This window comes from Aquarana catesbeiana, linkage group LG03 (genome assembly GCF_042186555.1).
Source record: "Aquarana catesbeiana isolate 2022-GZ linkage group LG03, ASM4218655v1, whole genome shotgun sequence".
In the NCBI taxonomy this organism is placed as follows: domain Eukaryota; kingdom Metazoa; phylum Chordata; class Amphibia; order Anura; family Ranidae; genus Aquarana; species Aquarana catesbeiana.
Window position 1 is genome coordinate 166,753,806 of NC_133326.1, and position 22,049 is coordinate 166,775,854.

Below are 22,049 nucleotides of genomic sequence, written 5' to 3' on the forward strand. Positions count from 1 at the left end.
GGGAGGTTAACTGAGTCGGTTGATAAGCCCACTATTTGTTTGGGTTCGCTAAAGCCTCCCCAAGCTGTGCATGCCTTTCCTGTCCATTCGTTGCTAGAAAAACTTATGTATTCTGAGTGGGATCACCCAGATAAGCATCTTTTTCCGCCTAAAAAGTTTTCAACACTTTATCCTATGGAGTTTATCAAAAAATGGGAAATACCAGCAATTGACGCTGCTATATCCTCTGTGAATAAAAGTTTGACTTATCCTGTAGACCATGCTCAAAATGCCTAAGGATCCAACGGATAAGAAGTTGGAATTCCTATTAAAAAACACATTTTCCCTGACAGGTTCAGTGACTCAGCCTGCGCTGGCAGCAATTGGTGTATGTCAATCCTTGAGAGACCAGTTTAAACAGGTGCTCAAGGTTATTCCTGATCAGCAGGCCCAGGATTTGGCCGAACTACCAGTGGCGTTACGTTTTGCAATAGACGCCATGAGAGATACTATTCTACAGGCCTCGCATCTTATGCTTGGGCTGATGCATATGCATAGAATACTATGGTTGAAAAATTGGTACGCCGACGTGCCATGGAAAAAGCTCCTGGCTAGTTTTCCTTTTCACATTGAACGGCTGTTAGGGGATGATCTGGATAAATACATCCAAAGAATTTCTAATGGAAAAAGTACCCTTTTGCCAGTTAGGAAAAGGAGTAAGCGTATTTTTTTTTTAGACAAGCTTCATCTCCAGTGCCAAGAGCATCAGCCTCCAGGCAGTAACGACGGCCTCCGCCGTCAGGCTTAAGAGGTAAACCTCAGGGTCAACCCCAGGGACAAAAGAAGTTCTGGGGAAGGAAACCTACAAAACAAAATAATAAAACCTCCTTATGAAGGGGTGCCCTCGCTCGCTCGAGTGGGGTGAAGACTTCTGCAGTTCTCAAGGGTCTGGCAGGAAGTGTTGAGACAAATGGGTGGCTTCCTCAATATCTCTAGGGTACAAACTAGAGTTCCAAAAGTCCCTGTCTCCTCGTTTTCTCAGATCAAGTGTTCCCAAGGATCCAGAGAAAAAGAAGTCTCTCTTTTCAAGCATTGGACCATCTTTTGTCTCAAAAGGGGATATCGGTGGTCCCCATAGAAGAGCAGGGATTGGGGTTTTATTCAAACCTTTTCATGGTACCAAAACCAAATGGAGACGTCAGAACCATTCTAGATCTCAAAGATCTAAACAGATTTCTGAATATCCGCTCTTTTCGCATGGAGTCAATCTGATCAGTAGTTTCCATCCTACACGGTGGAGAACTTCTGGCGTCAATCGACATCAAGGATGCATACCTCCATGTGCCTATTTTTCCTGCTCACCAGAAATATCTACGTTTCGAGGTAGAAAATCTTCATTTTCAGTTTGTAGCTCTGCCTTTCGGTCTAGCTACTGCAACTCGAGTGTTTACAAATATCGGCTTGGAACAAGAAGGTCCAAGCTCCAGATTTTCCAATGTGCCTGTCTCCGAGGGTGCGCCGGAGCCTCAGTTGGTGGTTGATAACCAAGAATCTGCAGAAGGGAAAACCCTTCCTACCAGTTACCTGGAAGGTGGTAACAACAGATGCCAGCCTTTCCGGTTGGGGAGCAGTCCTAGAAGAGGCGACTGTCCAAGGGAAATGGTCCAGATCAGAAATGACCTTGCCCATCAACATTCTAGAGATTTGGGCAGCGTGCTTAGCCCTGAGGACCTGGACGTTCAGGTTACGGAATTGTCCTGTCAGGATCCAATCCGACAATGCCACAGCAGTGGCCTATATCAATCACAAGGGGGCACGAGAAGTCGTGCGGCCCAGAGAGAAGTGAATCATATCCTAACTTAGGCAAGGTACATTGTTTTCTGCCCATCGGCAGTCTTCATTCCAGGAATAGAAAATTGGCAGGCGGACTATTTGAGTCACCAGCAGTTATTCCTGGGAGAATAGTCCTTCCACCCCAATATCTTCCTGGCAAAATGCCAAAGATGGAGGATCCCAGACGTAGATCTGTTTGCGTCCAGGTTCAACAAGAAGATCGACAACTTTGTGTCAAGAACAAAGGCTCCGCTAGCATGCGGAACAGATGCCTTGGTGTTCCCGTGGAATCAGTTCTCACTGATTTATGAATTCCCTCCTATTCTGCTAATTCCACTTCTTCTTCGCAGGATCAAGCAGGAAGGGAAGTCGGTGATTCTTGTGGCCCCGGCGTGGCCCAGAAGATCTTGGTATGCAGAGATCATAAGGATGGCGGTAGGGGACCCATGGACCCTACCACCACGTCCAGACCTTCTCTCGCAAGGTCCGGTATTCCATCCTACCTTACAAACGCTAAATTTAACGGTTTGGCTATTGAGTCCCACATTCTGAAGAAGCGTGGGCTGTCAGGTTCAGTGGTATCTACCTTGATTAATGCAAGCCGGCCTCCAGAATCATATATGAAGACATATGTCTCCTGGTGTGAATCCAGGGGTTGGCACCCCAGGAAGTATGTCATAGGTAGAATCCTTGAATTTCTGCAGATGGGGTTGGAAATTAAGCTGGCCTTAAGTATCATCAAAGGCCAGGTCTCGGCCTTATCAGTATTATTTCAATGACCACTTGCGTCACATTCTTTGGTTCGTAGCTTTATTAAGGGGGTAATGCGGCTTAATCTTCCGGTTAGGTCACCCCTGAACCCTTGGGACTTGAATTTAGTTCTATCGGCATTACAGAAGCAGCCTTTTGACCTGATACAACATATTCCCTTGGTCCTTTTGACAAGGAAATTAGTTTTTCTGGTAGCCATATCTTCTGCAAGAAGGTTGCTCTCTCTTGTAAACAGCCATATTTGATTATTCCGGATAAGGTTAAGGTAGGATCAGGAGAATAAGGATAAGGATAAGGTAGTACTGCGTCCTCATCCTAACTTCCTACCGAAGGTAGTGTCTGGTTTTCATCTAAACCAGGATAATATTCTACCTTCATTTTTCCCAGAACCCTGTTCTACAGAAGAGAAGTCACTACATTTGCTTGATGTGGTGAGAGCAGTCAAAGTCTACTTGAAGGCGACTGCTCAGATCCGAAAAACAGATGTTTTATTTGTGTTGCCTGAAGGTCCTAGAAAAGGAGAGGCAGCATCGAAATCTACTATTTCTAAATTGATTCAGCAAGTAATTGTTCAAGCTTATGGTTTTAAGAGGATTCCACCCTCTCAAATCAAAGCGCACTCCACTAGGGCTGTTAGTGCTTCATGGGCAGCGCATCACCAAGCTTCCATAGCTGAAATCTGTAAGGCTGCAACTTGGTCTTCAGTCCATACATTTACCCGATTCTATCAGGTGCATGTAAAAAGGCATGAGGATATCGCCTTTGGGCGTAGTGTGCTGCAGGCGGCAGTATAAGTTCTCTAATCTCATGGTGCCCTACTTTTGTTGCGTCTCCCTCCCTTCAGTTGGCATTGCTCTGGGACATCCCACATAGCAACTACTAAGGCTCTGTGTCCCGTGATGTACGATAAAGAAAATACGATTTTTAAAACAGCTTACCTGTAAAATCCTTTTCTTAGAGTACATCACGGGACACAGAGGTCCCTCCCCTCTTCTAATACACGTATATTGCTTTGCTACAAAAACTGAGGTACTCCCAGTAGTGTGAGGGGTTATATAGGGAGTGGACTTTCTATCTTAGGGTGTGCCAGTATCCATCACCTAAAGGTGGCCCTATAACCCACATAGTAACTACTATGGCTCTGTGTCCCGTGATGTACTCCAAGAAAAGGATTTTACAGGTAAGCGGTTATAAAAATCCTATTTTTACTGCCCCCAATCCATTTACTGATACAGAGTCTTGGAGGCACTCTGCATATGCTCAGGTTGGTGTGTATTGCTAGAGTTCATTTTTTTTGGGGGGGGGGGGGGGTTGGCATGTGCTCAGCAGAGGGTCAGGGATCATGCAGCCTCATAAGTCAGTGAGTGGAGAATGAAAGCTCCTCCTACAAGCTTTAACCACTTATCCGCCAGACACTGATAAAAAAAGTCATAAGACTGCTATATACAGCTGATGAGAAAAGGTATTTGTCAGATTATAATTACTAAAATAATTACATTCCCATGCACATTCATTTCTGTGTACTATGGGAGACCGGCTTAAGCGAATGCAGGGTCCTGGGTTTAATAACACTTTAAGGCCTTCTTAAAATGCTTGCAGCCTGGTTGTGACTGGTTTTAACACCGTGAAAATTCCTTATTTGCATGTTTGCTCCACATTGCCATTGTATCAGCATGACAGCCAGGCAACTCTCATTATTAGGAGGGGACAGCCATGGCAGCTTAGGTTTCCTTTGATGAAATCTAATACAAGTTCAGTGGTCTAAATCAGTGCTACATCAAAAAGAAGAGTCAGCCACGGTTATTGCTTTATAATATGGCAACACTATAAAACACAGCACCTATAGACAGCTTTTATACGCTACACTTTCAACTAAATTATGTGACATGATTCTAATATGCAAACAATCTCTATTTGCCTTTACATCCATTTAAATTCTTGCTGATCTGTAAAACAAAGTAGTCATCAAGTAAGGGTAATGGTCTTAGAAAAGTATTTGGATCTGTAAAAATAAACCCTGATGAAGGTGCGCTAAGAATTGATAGCAAAAAAGCACAAACCATAAGAATTGGGCCAGTGAGTTCACCAATAACAAACGGTAAATGCAAATTAATAAAACAAAGGCAGATGAAACCTAATTCAAATACCGATATAGATAGATAGATAGATATAGATATAGAGATATATATAGAGATATATATATAGAGATAGATAGATATATATATTAGAGTTTATGAAACATTTTAGAATGATGACGGTGACGTCAGCACGCCGCTCCTCCCTACGCGTTTTGTCACTACAAAGGACGTCGTCACGGGGGTTTTTTGTCACCGTGATCAAGTTTTTCATACACTGTGTATGGACTTATTCTGGATCTGCCTTTCTTTATCTGCTTTTTTTCCCATCAGATATCACATATTACATGGACTAATTTTTTTTTTGTTAATCAGGACTTGTTTATTATTACATTTTTTCACTAATGTTTTTTATTAATTACTTTTTTGCCATACCTCTTGCCATCACTGTATCACTTTGAGATTGTGTTTCATTAACCCATTTATTTATACAATTATTGTTTCATAAAATATATATTTATGTGCTCACACTCACACGGTATTTGCATTAGGTTGCATTAGGTATCTGCCTTTGTTTTATTAATTTGCATTTACCGTTTGTTATTGGTGAACTCACTAGCCCAATTCTTATGGTTTGTACTTTTTTACTATCAGTCCTTAGCGCAGCTTTATTTTGTGTACGTACATAATTTATAGAAATATTGCTGTTAAAATGAATGGTCTGGAGGACAGGGTCTCCTAAAAAATATATTCAATTTTCTATTTTCTTAACTTAAAATGCCAAATTTGAAAACTTCACTTAAAAGGAGAATGCATGCATTAAGGTGAAAAACCTTCTATGCTGCAGCAGCCCCCCAGACCCCCCCTTTTTCTTACCTGAGCCCTTTCACTACAGCGACGGGGACGAGCACAGCAGCTCCAGCTGCTGTCTCGGGTCCTCATTGGCTAGATTGATAGCAGCGGGAGCCATTGGCTCCCGCTGCTGTCAATAAAATCCAGTGACACAGGAGGTGGGGGCGGCGCCAAGTCCTGCTATCTGTGTCAATGGAAACAGCAGCAGGACTCGGAAGTTTGTCAGCACGAGTGCCCCTATGAAAAGCATCTCTCCTTGGGGGCAATCGAGAAGAGGAGGAGCCAGGAGCGCCGCCGGAGGACCCCAGAGAAGGAGGATCAGGGGCCTCTCTGTGCAAAACCCTTGCACAGCTTGCACAGAGGAGGTAAGCATAACAGGTTTGTTATTTAAAAAAAAAACCCTTTACAATCACTTTAAAGTGTACCTATGGTCAGTCAGTATTTAAAATCATATTTATTTCCACGTTGTATTCCAAATATTTCTACCCTACTTCCATGAATCTGAATGGCCCTGAAGCTTGAAAAAAAATTACTTTTTAAATATCTTCACACATTTTTTCCCATGGAAATCTGTGACACATTCAATATGCCCTACGAATACGCACTGCCTGTGTTACACATTTCACAGAGCCTGCGGTCTAAACTACAGAGGTGCCGAGAGAAGGCGTTTCAGGAGTACACAGTCAGTAAAGGAATCCCTGTTTGCAGGCAAGCAAGGTACCATAGGTTATGTAGTCCTTAGAAATGAAATGTAAACCAAAAGAATATCCAGAGGAGAACCTGCAAAACAAGCAGGAAATCCAGGACGCTGTGGAAAACACTGGCTAGCTAAAAAGGCAGCACTCACAACATGAATGGAGATTTTTCAAGTAAGCTTATATCAGATTGTTAAAAATAGTTTTCTAGGACATTTGCTCATCCCATCTTTGTTTCTGCAGCGGTGATTAATAAATTAACTCAATTGTACATTATACATCTCACCTCATCCTGCTTTTATTCTATGGATTATGTATCTATGGCAAACTCTGTAAGTTGCACCTACCCTAATGCCGACTTATTCACTTAAAGCGGGGTTCCACCCAAATTTTGAACAATATCTGTATGTATTCTCTTCCTTGCCTAGATGCTGACATGATGTTTAAAAAAATTTAAATCGCCGTAATTACCTTTTAGTTTTCTATTCTTCTTTGCACTTCCTAGTTCTCCTCCCGTGGGAGTAGGCGTGTTTCTAGCCTCTCCCAGACTCCTGGGAGCTAGTCTCAGGCTTCCCAGGATGCCACTGAGCATGTGCGGGAATGAGCGGTGAATGCTGGGAGCACAGCATTCACCACATCCAGGAAATAAATGCTTGTGGGCTTCAAATGCCCACAATGAAGATGGAAACCGCCTGCAGTGAATAATATAAGTTATTCTTTCCGACGAAATCTGACACAGGCGGACATATTACACACAATATGTGAGTATGTAATGCTGAGAAGAAAAGTTTGTGAATGAACTCAAAAAAAAAAAAAAAAAAAACGATAGATCGGTGGACCCCCCGCTTTAATCTGGATCTGCACGGTTGACTTTAGGTGCTTAAAACAAGTTGTGGACCTCAGCTCTTGATTACTGAATACACCCTGTTACAATTTTACCAGAAGTCTGTTTACTTGGCATACTTGATGAGGAGGTATGGCCCAGGAACTATTATATTATACATGATTTATACAGCCAACAGTTTACGCAGTGCTTTACAATGTATAGGGGGGACAGCACAATTACGATACAGTTCAATACAGAAGGGACAGGAGGGCCCTGCTCATACAGCTTACATTCTAAAGGTATGCCAGTTTTTTTTCTTAAAGAAACATTGCTGGCTTGTAGAATGATCGCACTTAGATGGATGCAGACTTCTACCCTTACCACTTTCCAACAGATAAACAAAGTCAACCAAATGAACACTTATGAAAAAATCAGCTATTCTAACAGAAACTGCCCCCACCAATACCATAAAATATGCAATATTTGGTATAATTCTACTCTCACTTTGAATATCAATGTGAGTTCACCCAATAGTGACTATGGGGGAGATTTATTAAAACTGGTGCACTCAGAATATGGTGCAGCTGTGCATAGTAGCCAACAAGCTTCTAACTTCAGCTTGTTCAATTGAGCTTTGGTAATAAACCCTGGAAGCGGATTGGTTTCTATGCAGAAGTGCATCTAATTTTACACTCTCCAGCTTCAGTAAATAAACCCTAATGCGTTTATAACCTATGCACACCGTCTCGTTACAAAGGCACATTTTTTGTCCAATTTTTTTTTTCTGAATTGTTGTAATAAACAAAACTGAGACAGCTGTTTACTTGTGTTTAATTTATTAAGGCCCGTTTTCCTGTTACTGCAATGCAAAAGCAGAAATGCTTATTCTTCTGTAATGGTGGAACATATACTTTGTCACTTTACAATCTACGGAATAAACAATGCTGATGTTCTAAAAAGAAGGTGTACACTGTGACTATAGAATTTCTTTTAATATAAAGGTAACTATTTTATTCTTGGTCCTGGAATGCACTGTTCAAAAAATAGAAACAGCTGACTAAATTAGGAAGTTTTGATTTACCAGATAAAGGTCTTTTCTCTCATCTTTCAGTTTCGGTACATCTAGGATTAGTGACCAGACTTGACCTCTGAGCTGAAGGGGAATGCCTTTGTAAATTCTTCTGTGTAACTGAACAAAAGCAACATATAGACCATGATTAGAAAAACAGCAAAACACAGCTAAATTAGATTACATGCATAGACAAAAAATAATCCATATTCTATAAAAAGGTAAAGGATGACTTAACAACAGACAGTTGTCATCTGATGTGGTTGATTTTGCCCAGGCTGAACAAAGACGCCAACAGCTGATCAGTAGCTAGCCTATTTCCCACAGCTGACCAATCTTGGCAGAAACATCTTTCATCATATTTTTAACCAATTGGGAAATGGGATTTGTAACAAATGGCGTTGTCACACCTGAGTCATATGGATGGATGGGTAATTGAGGATATTCCTGTGACGGATTCTTGGTTACAACTGGAAAACATCTAATTTTTTGAGGACTTCACAATAGAAGGCTCCTATAGCATTATTGTAATGTTGTGCATTTTGACCTTTCTTTAGTTAGAAGTTCACAGCTATCTGGTGTTACCTGGTGGAGGCGCTTCCAGTTTTCATCAGGATACCTTCATTCCTAGTTTCTCACGCTGGTGGATGTGGTTATTTCTCTTCTTCCCTTTTTTGGACATTTATATTTACAATTTCGCATTTGGAATTTTTATGTGTGTTTTTGCTCAATATAGGAGTACTATATACCGTATTTATCGGCGTAATCTCACTGATTGTGAGCGGAGAAGCGAGTGCCGCCGATATCTATACATAGCCGAGTGTACTCGGCTATCCTCGACTAGTACCGCTCACAGTCACGCCCAGTCCCGCCCTATGATGGACATAACACAGGGACTGGGCGTGACTGTGAGCGGAGCTATCCGAGCCTAGCCGATTACACTCGGCTATGTATGTATATGGGCAGCGCTCGGCTCCGCTCACAATCATACCCTGTCCCGCCATTGGACCTGTGTTATGTCCATCATAGGGCGGGACTACGAGAGGAGCCGAGATGCACAGGACTGGCTCTGTGTATCTCGACTGCGCCATTTTCAAACTGCAGGGACACCGACATGTCCCTGCAGTTTAACTGCAGCCTGGGCAAGGCTGCAGATGAACACTGACAAGGCTGCAGATGAACACTGACAAGGTTGCAAAATGACACTGACAAGGCTGCAAAATGACACTGACAAGGCTGCAGATGGACGCTGTGCAAGGTTGCAGATGGACACTGATAAGGCTGCATTGATGGGCATTAAAATGTAAGTTTTTTTCCTTAAAATTCCCTCCTAAACTTGGAGTGTGTGTTATACGCCGATAAATACAGTAATTTTATGTGGAGTTAATTTGGTTTTATTCAAATTACTAATCAGTCACATTATATATACTTTCATGCACTGGAAATAGTGCAGCATGTGTTTTTTTTAAATATTTGTGACTTAATATCTCATAGTATGCTAGCAGCTTTGTCCATCTAATACTTTTTATATACCCAAGCGCAGTTTACGTTACTTGACACTACCAGAAATTCCTATTTACTTTCTATAAGAACAAACATACGACAGACTGATCTAAGCATACATTTTTTATTCACTAATCTGCACAGCTGACTGCCCTGTAATGTTAGATATCTTTCTCCTATTTACAACTCAGAGGGGTCGATTTACTAAACCTGGAGAGTGCAAAGTTTGGTTCAGCTGTGCATGGCAGCCAATCAGCTTCCAACTTCCGCTTGTTCAACTAAGCTTTGACAAAAAAAACCTGGAAGCTGATTGGTTTCTATGCACAGCTGCACCAGATTTTGCACTCTCCAGTTTTAGTAAATCAACCCCAACGTCTGAACATGGGTGGACCACAGAAAAGAGGAGAAAAAACAAAACAAAGACAAAAGGTAATACAAGACAACCACTGAAATATAGGTTTCAAAAGATGCAATGGGGCTATTTCTTTGGGCATAACATGATTTACAACAATAAATCACCATCATAAGTAGTCTTCAAAGGTAATTTAATTATTTACTTTTCTAACTGCAATATTGTAGCTTTTGAAATATTTTATAACCTTCTACACCTTGCTGCCACACTCTTGATTTACACATAATAGTTTATCAAGCACAGGTTCATGCTGCACATGAGATACAGATGTACAATCATCAAAATCCTTAGGGCACGTCAGTCTTTGTTATTCACATCAGAACTTCTATACAAGGAATATACTTTCAGGCATTTCCAGCAGTGTGAGAGAAGCGGGTGAAAGAGGTTATCTGCTGCATTACTTCAAGACAAGCTGTTTTCAGAAATCTAACAGAACCTAAATGTCAAGGCAGCATTAGCAATGCGCTTAGAATAAAGCACAACCTAGGAATTCCAGGAGGCAACACCTTCCAGAAAAAAATGTGGAATCAAAGGTTATCTGCCACAGTAAGGAAAGAAGGAAAATTATTTTATTGGGGTTCAAACATTTAGACAAAAAGGAATGAGCTCCACTTTTCTACACATTTTGTCTAAAAGCAAACGTGTATAGTGAGATGTGTTTCCAGAGGTACGGAAATTGCTGAGATCCACCACTTTGTTGACTTCTTGGTCTACTGGGAAACCTCTTTGAAGTGTTTATGTTATGTTTCAAAGGAAATTATATCCCTGTCAATTTAATTTAGTTCAAATTTAGTTTTTTTAATCAACAGAAATAAATACCTTAAAGTGTCACTAAACCCACATCATAAAAACCTATCAATAAATGCTGTACTACATGTTGTTCATACTCAGTCACTATGAGATTGGTTTTCTGTATTCTACAAAAAAACTGGTTGATCCTGCTGTTCTCAATCTCTACCTGTTCATGTCCCCAATGCTGTTGGGTATTCTGGGGGTCAGAGGTGGCATCTTCTGCACACCTAGTTTTCAGTGAGTTTCTATGCTGAGTATTTCCTATCACATCTGTACAGCCCATGTGACTATAGAGTCATACATGTGGGTGTATACACAAGGGTAAATGACAGCAAACTCCCTCCTCCTCCATGCCCACTAACCAGCTACGCAAAATGGGGGTGGGATATTACATGTAGATTGAAGGAGGCTTCACCTCCCTATTTTTCTAAAAAACACAGGCTGGATGAGTGTGACAGCCTATGACTGGCAGAAATCCACACACACCAGGTTATTGCCAAAAAACAATAAAGATTTGGAATTTAAATATATATGTGTATGAGGATTTAAAACCGTTTATTGATATTATTTATTTTTACTCATCCCAAAGGCGGTTTCTTTTTTTTTTTTTTTCAACCAGCAGCAGAAGACTAAAAGATGCTCCTGCTTATGTTTCTCTACAGACAGGCTATGAAGTGCTGGGTCATGTGACAGCTGTATAGGAAAAATGTATTTTTTTTATTAAATAATTACAGTGCAAGAAATAGAAATTACACATATAGAACTAGAAGGGACCATGTAAATGAAACAGTGTGTGCTTAGTATCACTTTAATGTTAAAGGTAAAACAGCAAAGTAATTTAGGTTATATCACTAACTGTATACCAAACTGGTGTAGTGCAATGCATACCTAAATTGCTATAAATAAATGAATAAAATGACATCAAATTCATGCCCTTATATCACAAGTGCTATTAGCAACAACTTAAGAAATATAAAATAAAGGTGCAACAACCCACCAAATATCACTCTATCAATTTAAGTAAAAAATAAGAATATATCAAATTCATGCAGAAATATTTCCAATAATTAATGTATATAAAATAGTACAAGTGGGACCTGACTGGAAGATGGCAGCATAATTCTAGAGCTCCGGCCGCTGCAGACTGCTTTAGCTCTCCTAAAGAGGTAAAGACACCCCAGTCTACTGCCTAGACATGGGGACCGCTTCCCGTACCTCATCGGCGTCACAATCCCGCTCCCCTCACGAACAAAGCAGGGATTCTAGCCACCATATTCCGGAGATGTTCCGGTCCCAGAGAGGGAATACGGCATCTTCCCGCCGCGGACGAATCCAGGCCACATCTCCTTCACTGTCTGATTCACCGCCGGCTCCCGCTCCCACACCACAGGGCACACCAGCAATGGGGGAACACAGTGTCCCTCCCCACCAACACCTCAGCATACACCTGAGGACCATAGCGGCGGACATTAAAGATACCTTTTGTATGCCGCCATTTCCGAGCTCCGCCTAGATATCCACACGCTGAATGACAGGGTCCGCGAGGCAGAAAGAGTTTCTGATCAACAAGGCACAGTCCTCAGAAGGGCTACCTTGAAGATAGACACACACATCCTTCAGCTCAGGGACCTCCAGCGTCACATGGAGGACCTTGATAATAGAGGCAGACGCCATAACTTGAGAATCCGTGGCCTCCCAGAATCAGTTGAAAATGAGCAGCTTTGAATCAGTCACTTGCCTGTTCAATAACCTACTTGATCGGCCTGCTCAAACAAAGATAAAAATGGAACGGATTCACCGAGCACTCAGACCCAAGGGGAGGGATACTGATCCCCCCCAGAGATGTCATTTGCTGTATTGTGGATTTCAAAATCAAAGAAGATATAATGAGGAAGGCGAGAAATAGAACCCAACTTGTCTTTGACAGAGCTAACATACAAATATTTCAAGATCTCTCTGGCATAACGCTGCAGCACCGCAGGGATCTCAGACCTCTTCTTGATACCCTATGTGCTAATGGAATACACTACAAATGGAAGTTCCCCTTTTGCTTGTCAGCCACCTCACAAGGCCATACTGCGCTACTGAACGTGCCAGAGGATTTACAATGCTTCTGTGATACCCTGGGCATCCCACTCGTGGATGTCCCACAATGGTATGCTAAATTCCGCTGTGCAGTCACAAGGAAGGATGTGGGCCAAGAAGAGCCAATGGAGGCACAGGCTACTCAATACCGCAGACGCAGATCCCCCTCGGGCCCCAGAATTCACTCAGACAGCGGCGAGCCTGACGTGACTACTGATATCTATTCAGGCACCTATGCTTGTAAATGGATGCCGGCTCCACCTAACCCGGTAAACTAACTCTGTCACTCTTTACATGACTCTCCTTTTCGTTACAGTTGATTCCTTTATTCTCCCTATGTTCGGATATGAATAAATTGTTCCTAGGTGAAGATCTACATTCCACACGGCTCCAACATTTGCAGGCCCTCCGCCCCGGACTATCCCTAATAATATTTTCACTAGTGTCTCTAGATCAGGGGTCTCAAACTGGCGGCCCTCCAGCTGTTGCAAAACTACAAGTCCCATCATGCCTCTGCCTGTGGGATTCATGCTTGTAACTGTCAGCCTTGCAATGCCTCATGGGACTTGTAGTTTTGCAACAGCTGGAGGGCTACAAGTTTGAGACCCCAGCTCTAGATGATATGAAAGAAACTGGTTTGATGGTTGTACATGAGGGGTGTGTGCCGGGATCTCCCCCATTCCTCAGCATAGAGAACACCTTCTACCGTACCCCTTCAGGAGATCTATACATACTAGATGTCTCAGGGCGCCACAGCCACTTAAGCTGCCCCCCCCCCCCCCCCCCCGGACTATCCCTAATAATATTTTCACTAGTGTCTCTAGATCAGGGGTCTCAAACTGGCGGCCCTCCAGCTGTTGCAAAACTACAAGTCCCATCATGCCTCTGCCTGTGGGATTCATGCTTGTAACTGTCAGCCTTGCAATGCCTCATGGGACTTGTAGTTTTGCAACAGCTGGAGGGCCACAAGTTTGAGACCCCAGCTCTAGATGATATGAAAGAAACTGGTTTGATGGTTGTACATGAGGGGTGTGTGCCGGGATCTCCCCCATTCCTCAGCATAGAGAACACCTTCTACCGTACCCCTTCAGGAGATCTATACATACTAGATGTCTCAGGGCGCCACAGCCACTTAAGCTGCCCCCCCCCCCCCCACTTCCCTGCACATATTGGTTGGGGGGGGGGGATCCCGGTATACGCCCTTGTACATATACCTCTCCTCTGTTGGCCAGGTTGAGAGGTGGAAGTTGCACACTTTCACCTCACTTCAACAATCCTCAGGCACGTATGGAAACGCTGACAGGTAACTACTGATACGCCCCTACTGGCGATACCAAGTAAGTATTCCTTCTGTTAAACTGTGAATATTACTGCTGAGAGGTTTGCAGGGGAGGGGAGATGGGGGTGACGCAATGGCATAAATTATTGCCCCCGTTACGCCGGAAATATATCACATAACCTAGATGCCCCGCTGCCATCGGCACTAGCTAGACGAACATGTCTCTCCGCCATTAGGACGCAAATCTGGGTGCCTTGACATCTCATTACTCCAGGCATTTAAGCCACAAGCTATGCTAAATGTACCGGCGTGATCTCTCCCCTCCCTCCTCAGCGAACCACCAAATATAAATTTACCTGGGCTGATTATAATGTTTTACCTGGGCTGATTATAATGTAAACAGACACCGCTGTAAAAGATATGAATACACCAGCCTGTAATGAGCATCGTTGTATTCCATCCCCGTTTGGAGTGCAAAATATTGATGATACTCGCTGTCATCACTGGAGCACTGACTCTGCCTAAGACTCTCTTATATCAGACCACCCACGATTTCTCTATGCACACTCCACTCATGGTGGTTTAGGAGTTATCACCATATACACTTATGTGGGTTTTCACAGTTCCAGTCATTACCATACCAAAATCCACTGTCTGAACTATGCTTTAGCATACTGTCCAGGTTGGGAGGATGGCATACAGCTTGCGACCCACATAAGGCTATCTATGGCCCATATGGCCGGTTACCTATTGTTTATGGTTATTGTTAACTGTTCCTTGATTACCTGTTCCTGTACACGACTGTCTAGTTTTTACCCTGTTATCGGAAACACATTACTCACAAGGTTTACCTCCACATATACATAAAACTACCCTGTAGCGGCAGGTAGACACTCACTCCAACTATCTCTTTCTCGCCACTTCTTTGCCAACCCCCACACGGCGCTTTGGTACAGTGTAGAACACCGAAGGGTTAGTATACATTGACTGGGTGCTGTAAATCACCGAAACTGCACAATCGTGAGAAGGGACGGCTGGTTCCCCCCTTCTTAGGTGCATTAACTTGGAGTACCTCTGACCCTCCTATCTGAAGGTCATCTACTCTAACCTTCTCCCCATACCTGGAAGATTCCACCCCCACCCCTCCCCAATACAAATTCATGATATTCGCCAGGCCAGGGCCCAACACATCGCGTCCCATCCCAACCTCAGTGTTAAATTTTACTCACTAAACACTTGTGGACTTAATACCCCGGAAAAGAGATCCCAATTACTGCTACACCTTCAAAGGACTAAAGCCCACGTAGTGTTTTTACAAGAGACTCACTTTAGATCAGATAACATCCCAAAGCTTCATAGCAGCTTCTATCCAACAGCTTACCATGCCTCCAATACAGATTCAAAAACCAAGGGCGTCTCGATACGATTCTCTAAACACTGTCCCATCCAAATACAAGATATAGAACGAGACAATGAAGGCAGATACTTATTCCTCAAGAGCAAACTACACAACAGACCCATTACACTGGCTAATTTGTATGCTCCCAATATACATCAAGTACCCTTCTTCCGAAATACCCTACACCAGCTTACCTCATTTCAGAGTGGTATCCTGATAGTAGGGGGTGATTTTAATGTAGCACTATCTCCTGGCCAGGACACATCCGCAGGATCCTCATCCCTGACATACAGAGCCCTACGAGCGATCAAGTCCCAACTAAGTGACCTATCCCTACACGATACTTGGCGTACTCTCCACCCCAAAGAGAAGGACTTCACTTTCTTCTCCTCACCACACAATAAATACTCCAGACTGGACTACTTTTTCATCTCACAGAATGACTTGGCACTCCTCACTACGGCTACCATTGATCCCATGCTTCTTTCTGACCACGACCCCATCGCTATGACCCTGACTTTCCCAACCTCACAAACGAATCTTTCCATTTGGCGCCTTGATAATTCACTACTGACAGACCTGAACATAACGCAGAAAATCACCACAAGCCTGACACACTATTTTCTTGAGAATGAATCTGCTGACATCTCACCTGCAACTCTCTGGGCAGCACACAAATGTGTCCTCCGGGGCGAACTCATCTCTATAGCTGCGAAAAGACGCAAAGCTAGAAAAGCACATATTGAGAACCTGTCTAAGCGCATTCATTCTCTTGAGAAAATCCACAAACAAACCCTGGCCACAAAATCCCTTGAAGACCTGCTGAAGGCAAGGGAAGAACTATTGGAAGAGCTAGGGAAAACGTTGAAACGCAAGTTCGCACTAACAAAACGCTTCTTTTATGAATTCGGGAACAAGTCCGGGAAAATGTTAGCTAGAGCCCTACAAATTAAAAAGACAGCCTCCACCATTCATAATATCAAAGACCCTTCCAGGAACTCAATTGTCACTTAGGGCGGAATAGCGGATCAATTCGTAAGATACTTCACCAAACTTTATAACCTGCCACCTACGAAAACGACCGGTCATACCTCGGACAGAACACAGGCTATTAAAAGCTTTCTAGACCAATATAGCCCCACACCTATTACCCCAGATGATTTGGCCACAATAGATCGCCCAATTACCAATGAAGAAGCTCTGGTAGCATTGAAACAAATAAAAACTGGCAAGAGCCTGGGTCCTGACGGCCTCTCCGTCAGCTACTATAAATCCTTTACCGACATCCTGATCCCAAGATTTCTAAAAGCATTTAACTCTCTACTCTCCTCACCTCAAGCTACCACAGACATCCTAACTGCCCACATAACGCTTGGCCCTCATGCACACAGGCTGTTAAAATAACGTTATGAAAATGGCAGTATCTTTGCAGTGATTTTTTTTTAACTTTTTTCAGCGTTTTTGCAATAGCGTTTTTTAGCGGTTTTTAGCGTTTTTGAGCGTTTTTCCGCGTTAGCGTTTTTTAGCGTTTTTTTTTTTTCAAAAATTTTTTTTTTTTTTCAATTTTTTTTTTTTTTTTTTTTAATGGATCAAAAACGTTAAAAAACGTTGGTGAATGACGTTTTTGAGCGCTTTTGAGCGTTAGAGCGTTTTTACAGCTGAAAAACGTCTCTCAGAACCCACTGGTCCTGGGTTTTTTTTACAGCTTAAAAACGCCTATGCCACTTGCAGCTCAAAAACGCCTAGGTGGGCATGAAGCCACAGACTAACATAGACAGGCCTTTTTAAGCTGCAAAAAAAGCTCAAAAAAGCAGCTGTAAAAACGTCCGTGTGCATGAGGACTTATACCGAAACCTGGCAAAGACACCACTTTAGTATCAAATTATAGGCCCATATCTCTCCTGAACGTGGATGTAAAACTTTATGCGAAAATCCTCGCAAATCGTATTCTTCCTCTACTCCCCAAGCTGATCTCACTAGATCAGGTAGGTTTTGTTTCTGGACGAGAGGCTAGGGACAACACCATAAAAGCCATCAACATACATCACTGGCTGTCACGTTCCTCGAAACCTGTTTTTTTATTGTCCCTGGATGCGGAGAAGGCGTTCGACAGAGTGGCATGGGACTACATGATGGTAACACTAAAGGCTATGGAATTCCCAGACCACCTACAACAATTAATTCTCGCCCTATATTCCACGCCATCAGCCAGAATTAGGGTCAATGGTCGCCTGTCGGATGCCTTCTCCATTTCGAATGGCACACGCCAAGGATGACCCTTATCGCCCCTTATCTTCATTCTTACCATGGAGCCCCTTCTTCGTAGAATAAAAGCTAACCCCGACATTAAGGGTATTCACATCAAACATTACAAACTAGCAGCTTACGCTGATGACATATTGCTTTTCCTTTTGGACCCAATAACCTCCATACCCAACCTACTAAAATACCTCACTCTATTCAAATCACTCTCTAACCTCCAAATTAACTTCTCAAAATCTAAAGCATTGAACATTACCCTACCTTCCACCACAGTAATGTCAAGCAAACTTTTCCTTTGAGTGGGCACCCCACGCTATCACCTACCTAGGTATTCAGATCCCTAAAAACCTTTCAAACCTATACTCCAGAAACTTTTTGCCCCTTCTACAATCAATTCAACAGGACCTCCAGAGATGGAACATGGGCCTCTTTTCCTGGCTTGGAAGAGCATCCATCATAAAAATGAATATCCTTCCCAGAATCCTATACCTCTTCCAAACCGTTCCAATCCGCATCCCCGCTACGTTCTTCACGAGCTTCAAACGACTGCAGGAATTTTATATGGTCCTCTAAAGCGCCCAGACTAAGCTGGGATAGATTAACCCTTCCTAAATCAAAAGGGGGAATTGGACTCCCGGATGTTTACAAATACCATTGGTCCTGCCTATTAAGCAGAGTAGTTGACTGGCATGTTCACACAGACACTAAGGACTGGATTAAACTTGAAGAGTCATTTGCGGGTTTTCCGACATCCCATCTACCATGGATCTCGCAGAAAGCGATCCCCAAAGAATGTGCTGATCATCCACTTATACACCCTACTCTCCTCCATTTTAGGATGGCATGTAATAAACGCAACATGGCGTCCACGCCTGGACTCCTGACCCCTATCGAACAAAATCCTGACTTCCCTCCTGACCTTGTAAATTCCACCATAGAAATCCCACGGCGACTACCTTTCTTTAGAGCAGAACACTTCTTCCAGAACAATGATATACGCGACTCTAACCTCTCGCTATCCTGAACAAACTATCCCCTTCTTTAAATATTTGCAGGTCAGGCATTTCATCCAAAGCTCTAAACCTCTGACCAAATGGCATAGGGAATACAATTCCTTCAAAGCCATTTGCACTGCCACGGAGCCCCAAAAACATCTAATTTTGACCATATACTCTCTCCTGTTCTTAGACTGCAGCCCCAAATCCAACGCCATTAGCCAACGATGGGAAAAAGAACTATCATTAAACCTATCTAACGTTGAATGGGAGCAGATCCTTGAACACATTCATAAAGGATCCATCAACGTATCTGCATAAGAAAACGGATACAAGCTATAATCTAGACAGTATAGGACCCCAGTCAGGATACATAAATACCACCCCAGCATCTCCCTACTCTGCTGGAGATGTAATTTATCTCAAGGATCCCTACTCCACATATGGTGGGAGTGCCCGCTCATACAGGCTTTCTGGAAGGAGATACACCGCCTCACCACCCAAATCACAACTTACATGCCAGATTTTACCCCGCCCAATATTTGCTCCACCACACCTCCATACCCCACTCGGCCTACAAAAAATCTCTCACCCTCCACCTCATCAATGCTGGCAAACAATGCATACCGGTAGTCTGGAGACCATAGGCGTGTGCGCAGGGGGTGTGCCAGGTGTGCCCAGGCACACCCTAATCTACCGATGCCATGCAGATTCCCCTGCTGATATTTCACCAAAGCCCCCCAATGCAGCTCCTAAAAAAATTGTAAGAAGTAACAAAAAAAAAAAAATTAATAAAAAACTACTGACACCAACTTCTGACCTAATAAAAAGTCCACTACACTACTGACGCCATCCACTGCCCTACTAACACCACCCATGTTTTAATACATTTTTGGGTGCACACCCATGCTGGAGACAAACTAACCCCCCAACTACTTCTCACTGGTTTTGCCGCACAGACAGAATAGCAGAAATGGAAGCCCTTATTCACCAGGCTAGAGAGAACCCAACTAAGTTCCAGAAAACCTGGGCCTGCTGGTCACATTTTAAAGAAACAGCAGATTACTGCAATTCCCTACACTAGCACCTCTACCCAACCCGGGGTATTCCACAAAACGCTCACTGCCTATACTATACACTCGCAGGGGACAGGTTCCCTCATACCTCTATCCACCCTCGTATCCCTATCCACCCCCATATACTGCCTCTGCCTAAGGTTGTAGATTACAGAGATATTAATCCCCTCATTGTAAGGCCATTTGGTGACAGAGGTGCTTCCTCAATTACACTCCCTCAGGAGCTAACGTATCAACTACTTTGTCCTACTGGCACAGCATATACCAAACCATCGTACAGGTTAACTACACCTCTTCTGACGATGCCTGTTGAGATTATTAGCTCCCCCCATCCACACTCAGTTAGAACCCAACAGGGGTGTTTGGATGTCAGGGGAGCGTATATCAGAATACCTATCTTTAACACTCGCCATGATACTCACACCTTACCCCAATAGCTGCCAGTGGAGACATACTCCTACTTTACTCGAAGACTTCATTACCTTTTCTTTATTTGGTTTGGTTCTTCCTCTTAGTCGTGTAGTTTAATGATTATAAAACTACGTTATTGTACTGCAAATGTACTGTATATATCAAAACTGTAATACCCATGTACCATCTCAATGTTGTATTGTACTTTCCTTGTTGTATTGAAAACTTCAATAAAAACATTGAAACAAAAAAAAAAAAAAAAAAAAAATAGTACAAGTGTCCAAATTATACATAATATTCCAATGTGGAAAGGGGATATAGATCAGTAAAGACAAACTCCTAGCACTGTGATAGTGAACCTTGGCGCCACTACATTTCCCATGATGCTCATGCACTCTGCAGTATAGTTGAGCATCATGGGAAATGTAGTTCCAAAACATCTGGGGTGCCAAGGTTCGCCATCACTGTCCTAGGAGGTGGAGTCCCATATGCGACGTCATCCCATGGCCATCTCTGCACTAGGCCACATGCCAGCGATTGTATAACACATGCGATGCACGGCTAGCACTGGCTTTAGTGCTTTACTTGTAAGTGCATTACCCTTTTCTTTTATATTAAAAAAGAGTTTTAAATGGAGAACACTAGGGGTTTGTGTGCGCTTTTTATGCCTACATGCATATTGTCATATAACTCATCTATCTGGATAGGAAGCAATGAGGCTTCAGAAGTGGCAGCTGTTGACTCCATTTCCCTGGGAAAACTGGGTGTTGAGCTACTGGTGATGCAGGGGTTATGACAGTGAGGTGAGAGGTGGCGGAGTCACTATTTTTAGTTTGAACACAATGGTGATTATTTTGGAAGCTGGATCTTCACTGATTAACCGCTTCACGACGGCCTCACGCAGAAGGGCAAGTACAGGCAGATTAACGTACCTGTACGTTGCCCTTTAAGAGGCGGGTCGCGGGCGCCCGCCCGCCGGGAGCTCCGTGACCACGAGTCCCGTGGACCCGATGTTCGCGGGAATACCCGTGATCGTCTCACGGTGAGGAAGAACGGGAGATGCTAATATAAACAAGCATCTCCCCTCCTTCTGCCTAGTAACACTGTCACTGATCAGCTCTCCTTGTAATCGGGAGCGCTGATAAGTGACGTGTCACATACCGCCCCTGCCCCCCACAGTTAGAATCACTCCCTAGGACACACTTAACCCCTATAGCGCCACCTAGTGGTTAACCCCTGCAGTGCCAGTGACATTTTTTACAGTAATCAATGCAATTTTTTAGCATTGATCGCTGTAATAATGCCAATGGTCCCAAAAATGTGTCCGCCATAATGTCGCAGTCACGATATACAAAAAAAAAAAAAAACGCTGATCGCTCCCATTACTAGTAAAAAAAAATAAATTATCAATAAAAATGCCATAAAACTATCCCCTAAATTGTAGACGCTATAACTTTTGTGCAAACCAATCAAACGCTTATTGCGAATTTTTTACACCAAAAACATGTTGAAGAATACTTTAGGCCTTAACTGAGGAAAAAAAAATGTTTTTTTTAAATATTTTATGGGGATATTATAGCAAAAAGTAAAAAATAATGCGTTTTTTTTTTCAAAATTGTCGTTTTTTTTGTTTATAGCGAAAAAAATAAAAAACACAGAGGTGATCAAATACCACCAAAAGAAAGCTCTATTTGTGAGGAAAAAAAGGACGTCAATTTTGTTTGGGAGTCACATT

At 42.9% G+C, this 22,049-nt stretch overlaps 1 protein-coding gene across 5 annotated transcripts in view; it reads right to left on the reverse strand.

Annotated features, from left to right (window-relative positions):
- The window catches only part of USP6NL (USP6 N-terminal like), a 278,511-nt gene that overhangs the window by 96,329 nt on the left and 160,133 nt on the right, over positions 1-22,049 (reverse strand). For all 5 annotated transcript variants that reach the window (XM_073619484.1, XM_073619483.1, XM_073619480.1 and 2 more), the window contains one exon: positions 8,113-8,220. In XM_073619484.1, the coding sequence (XP_073475585.1) occupies positions 8,113-8,220 (108 nt within the window). The remainder of the gene's footprint in view (positions 1-8,112; positions 8,221-22,049) is intronic.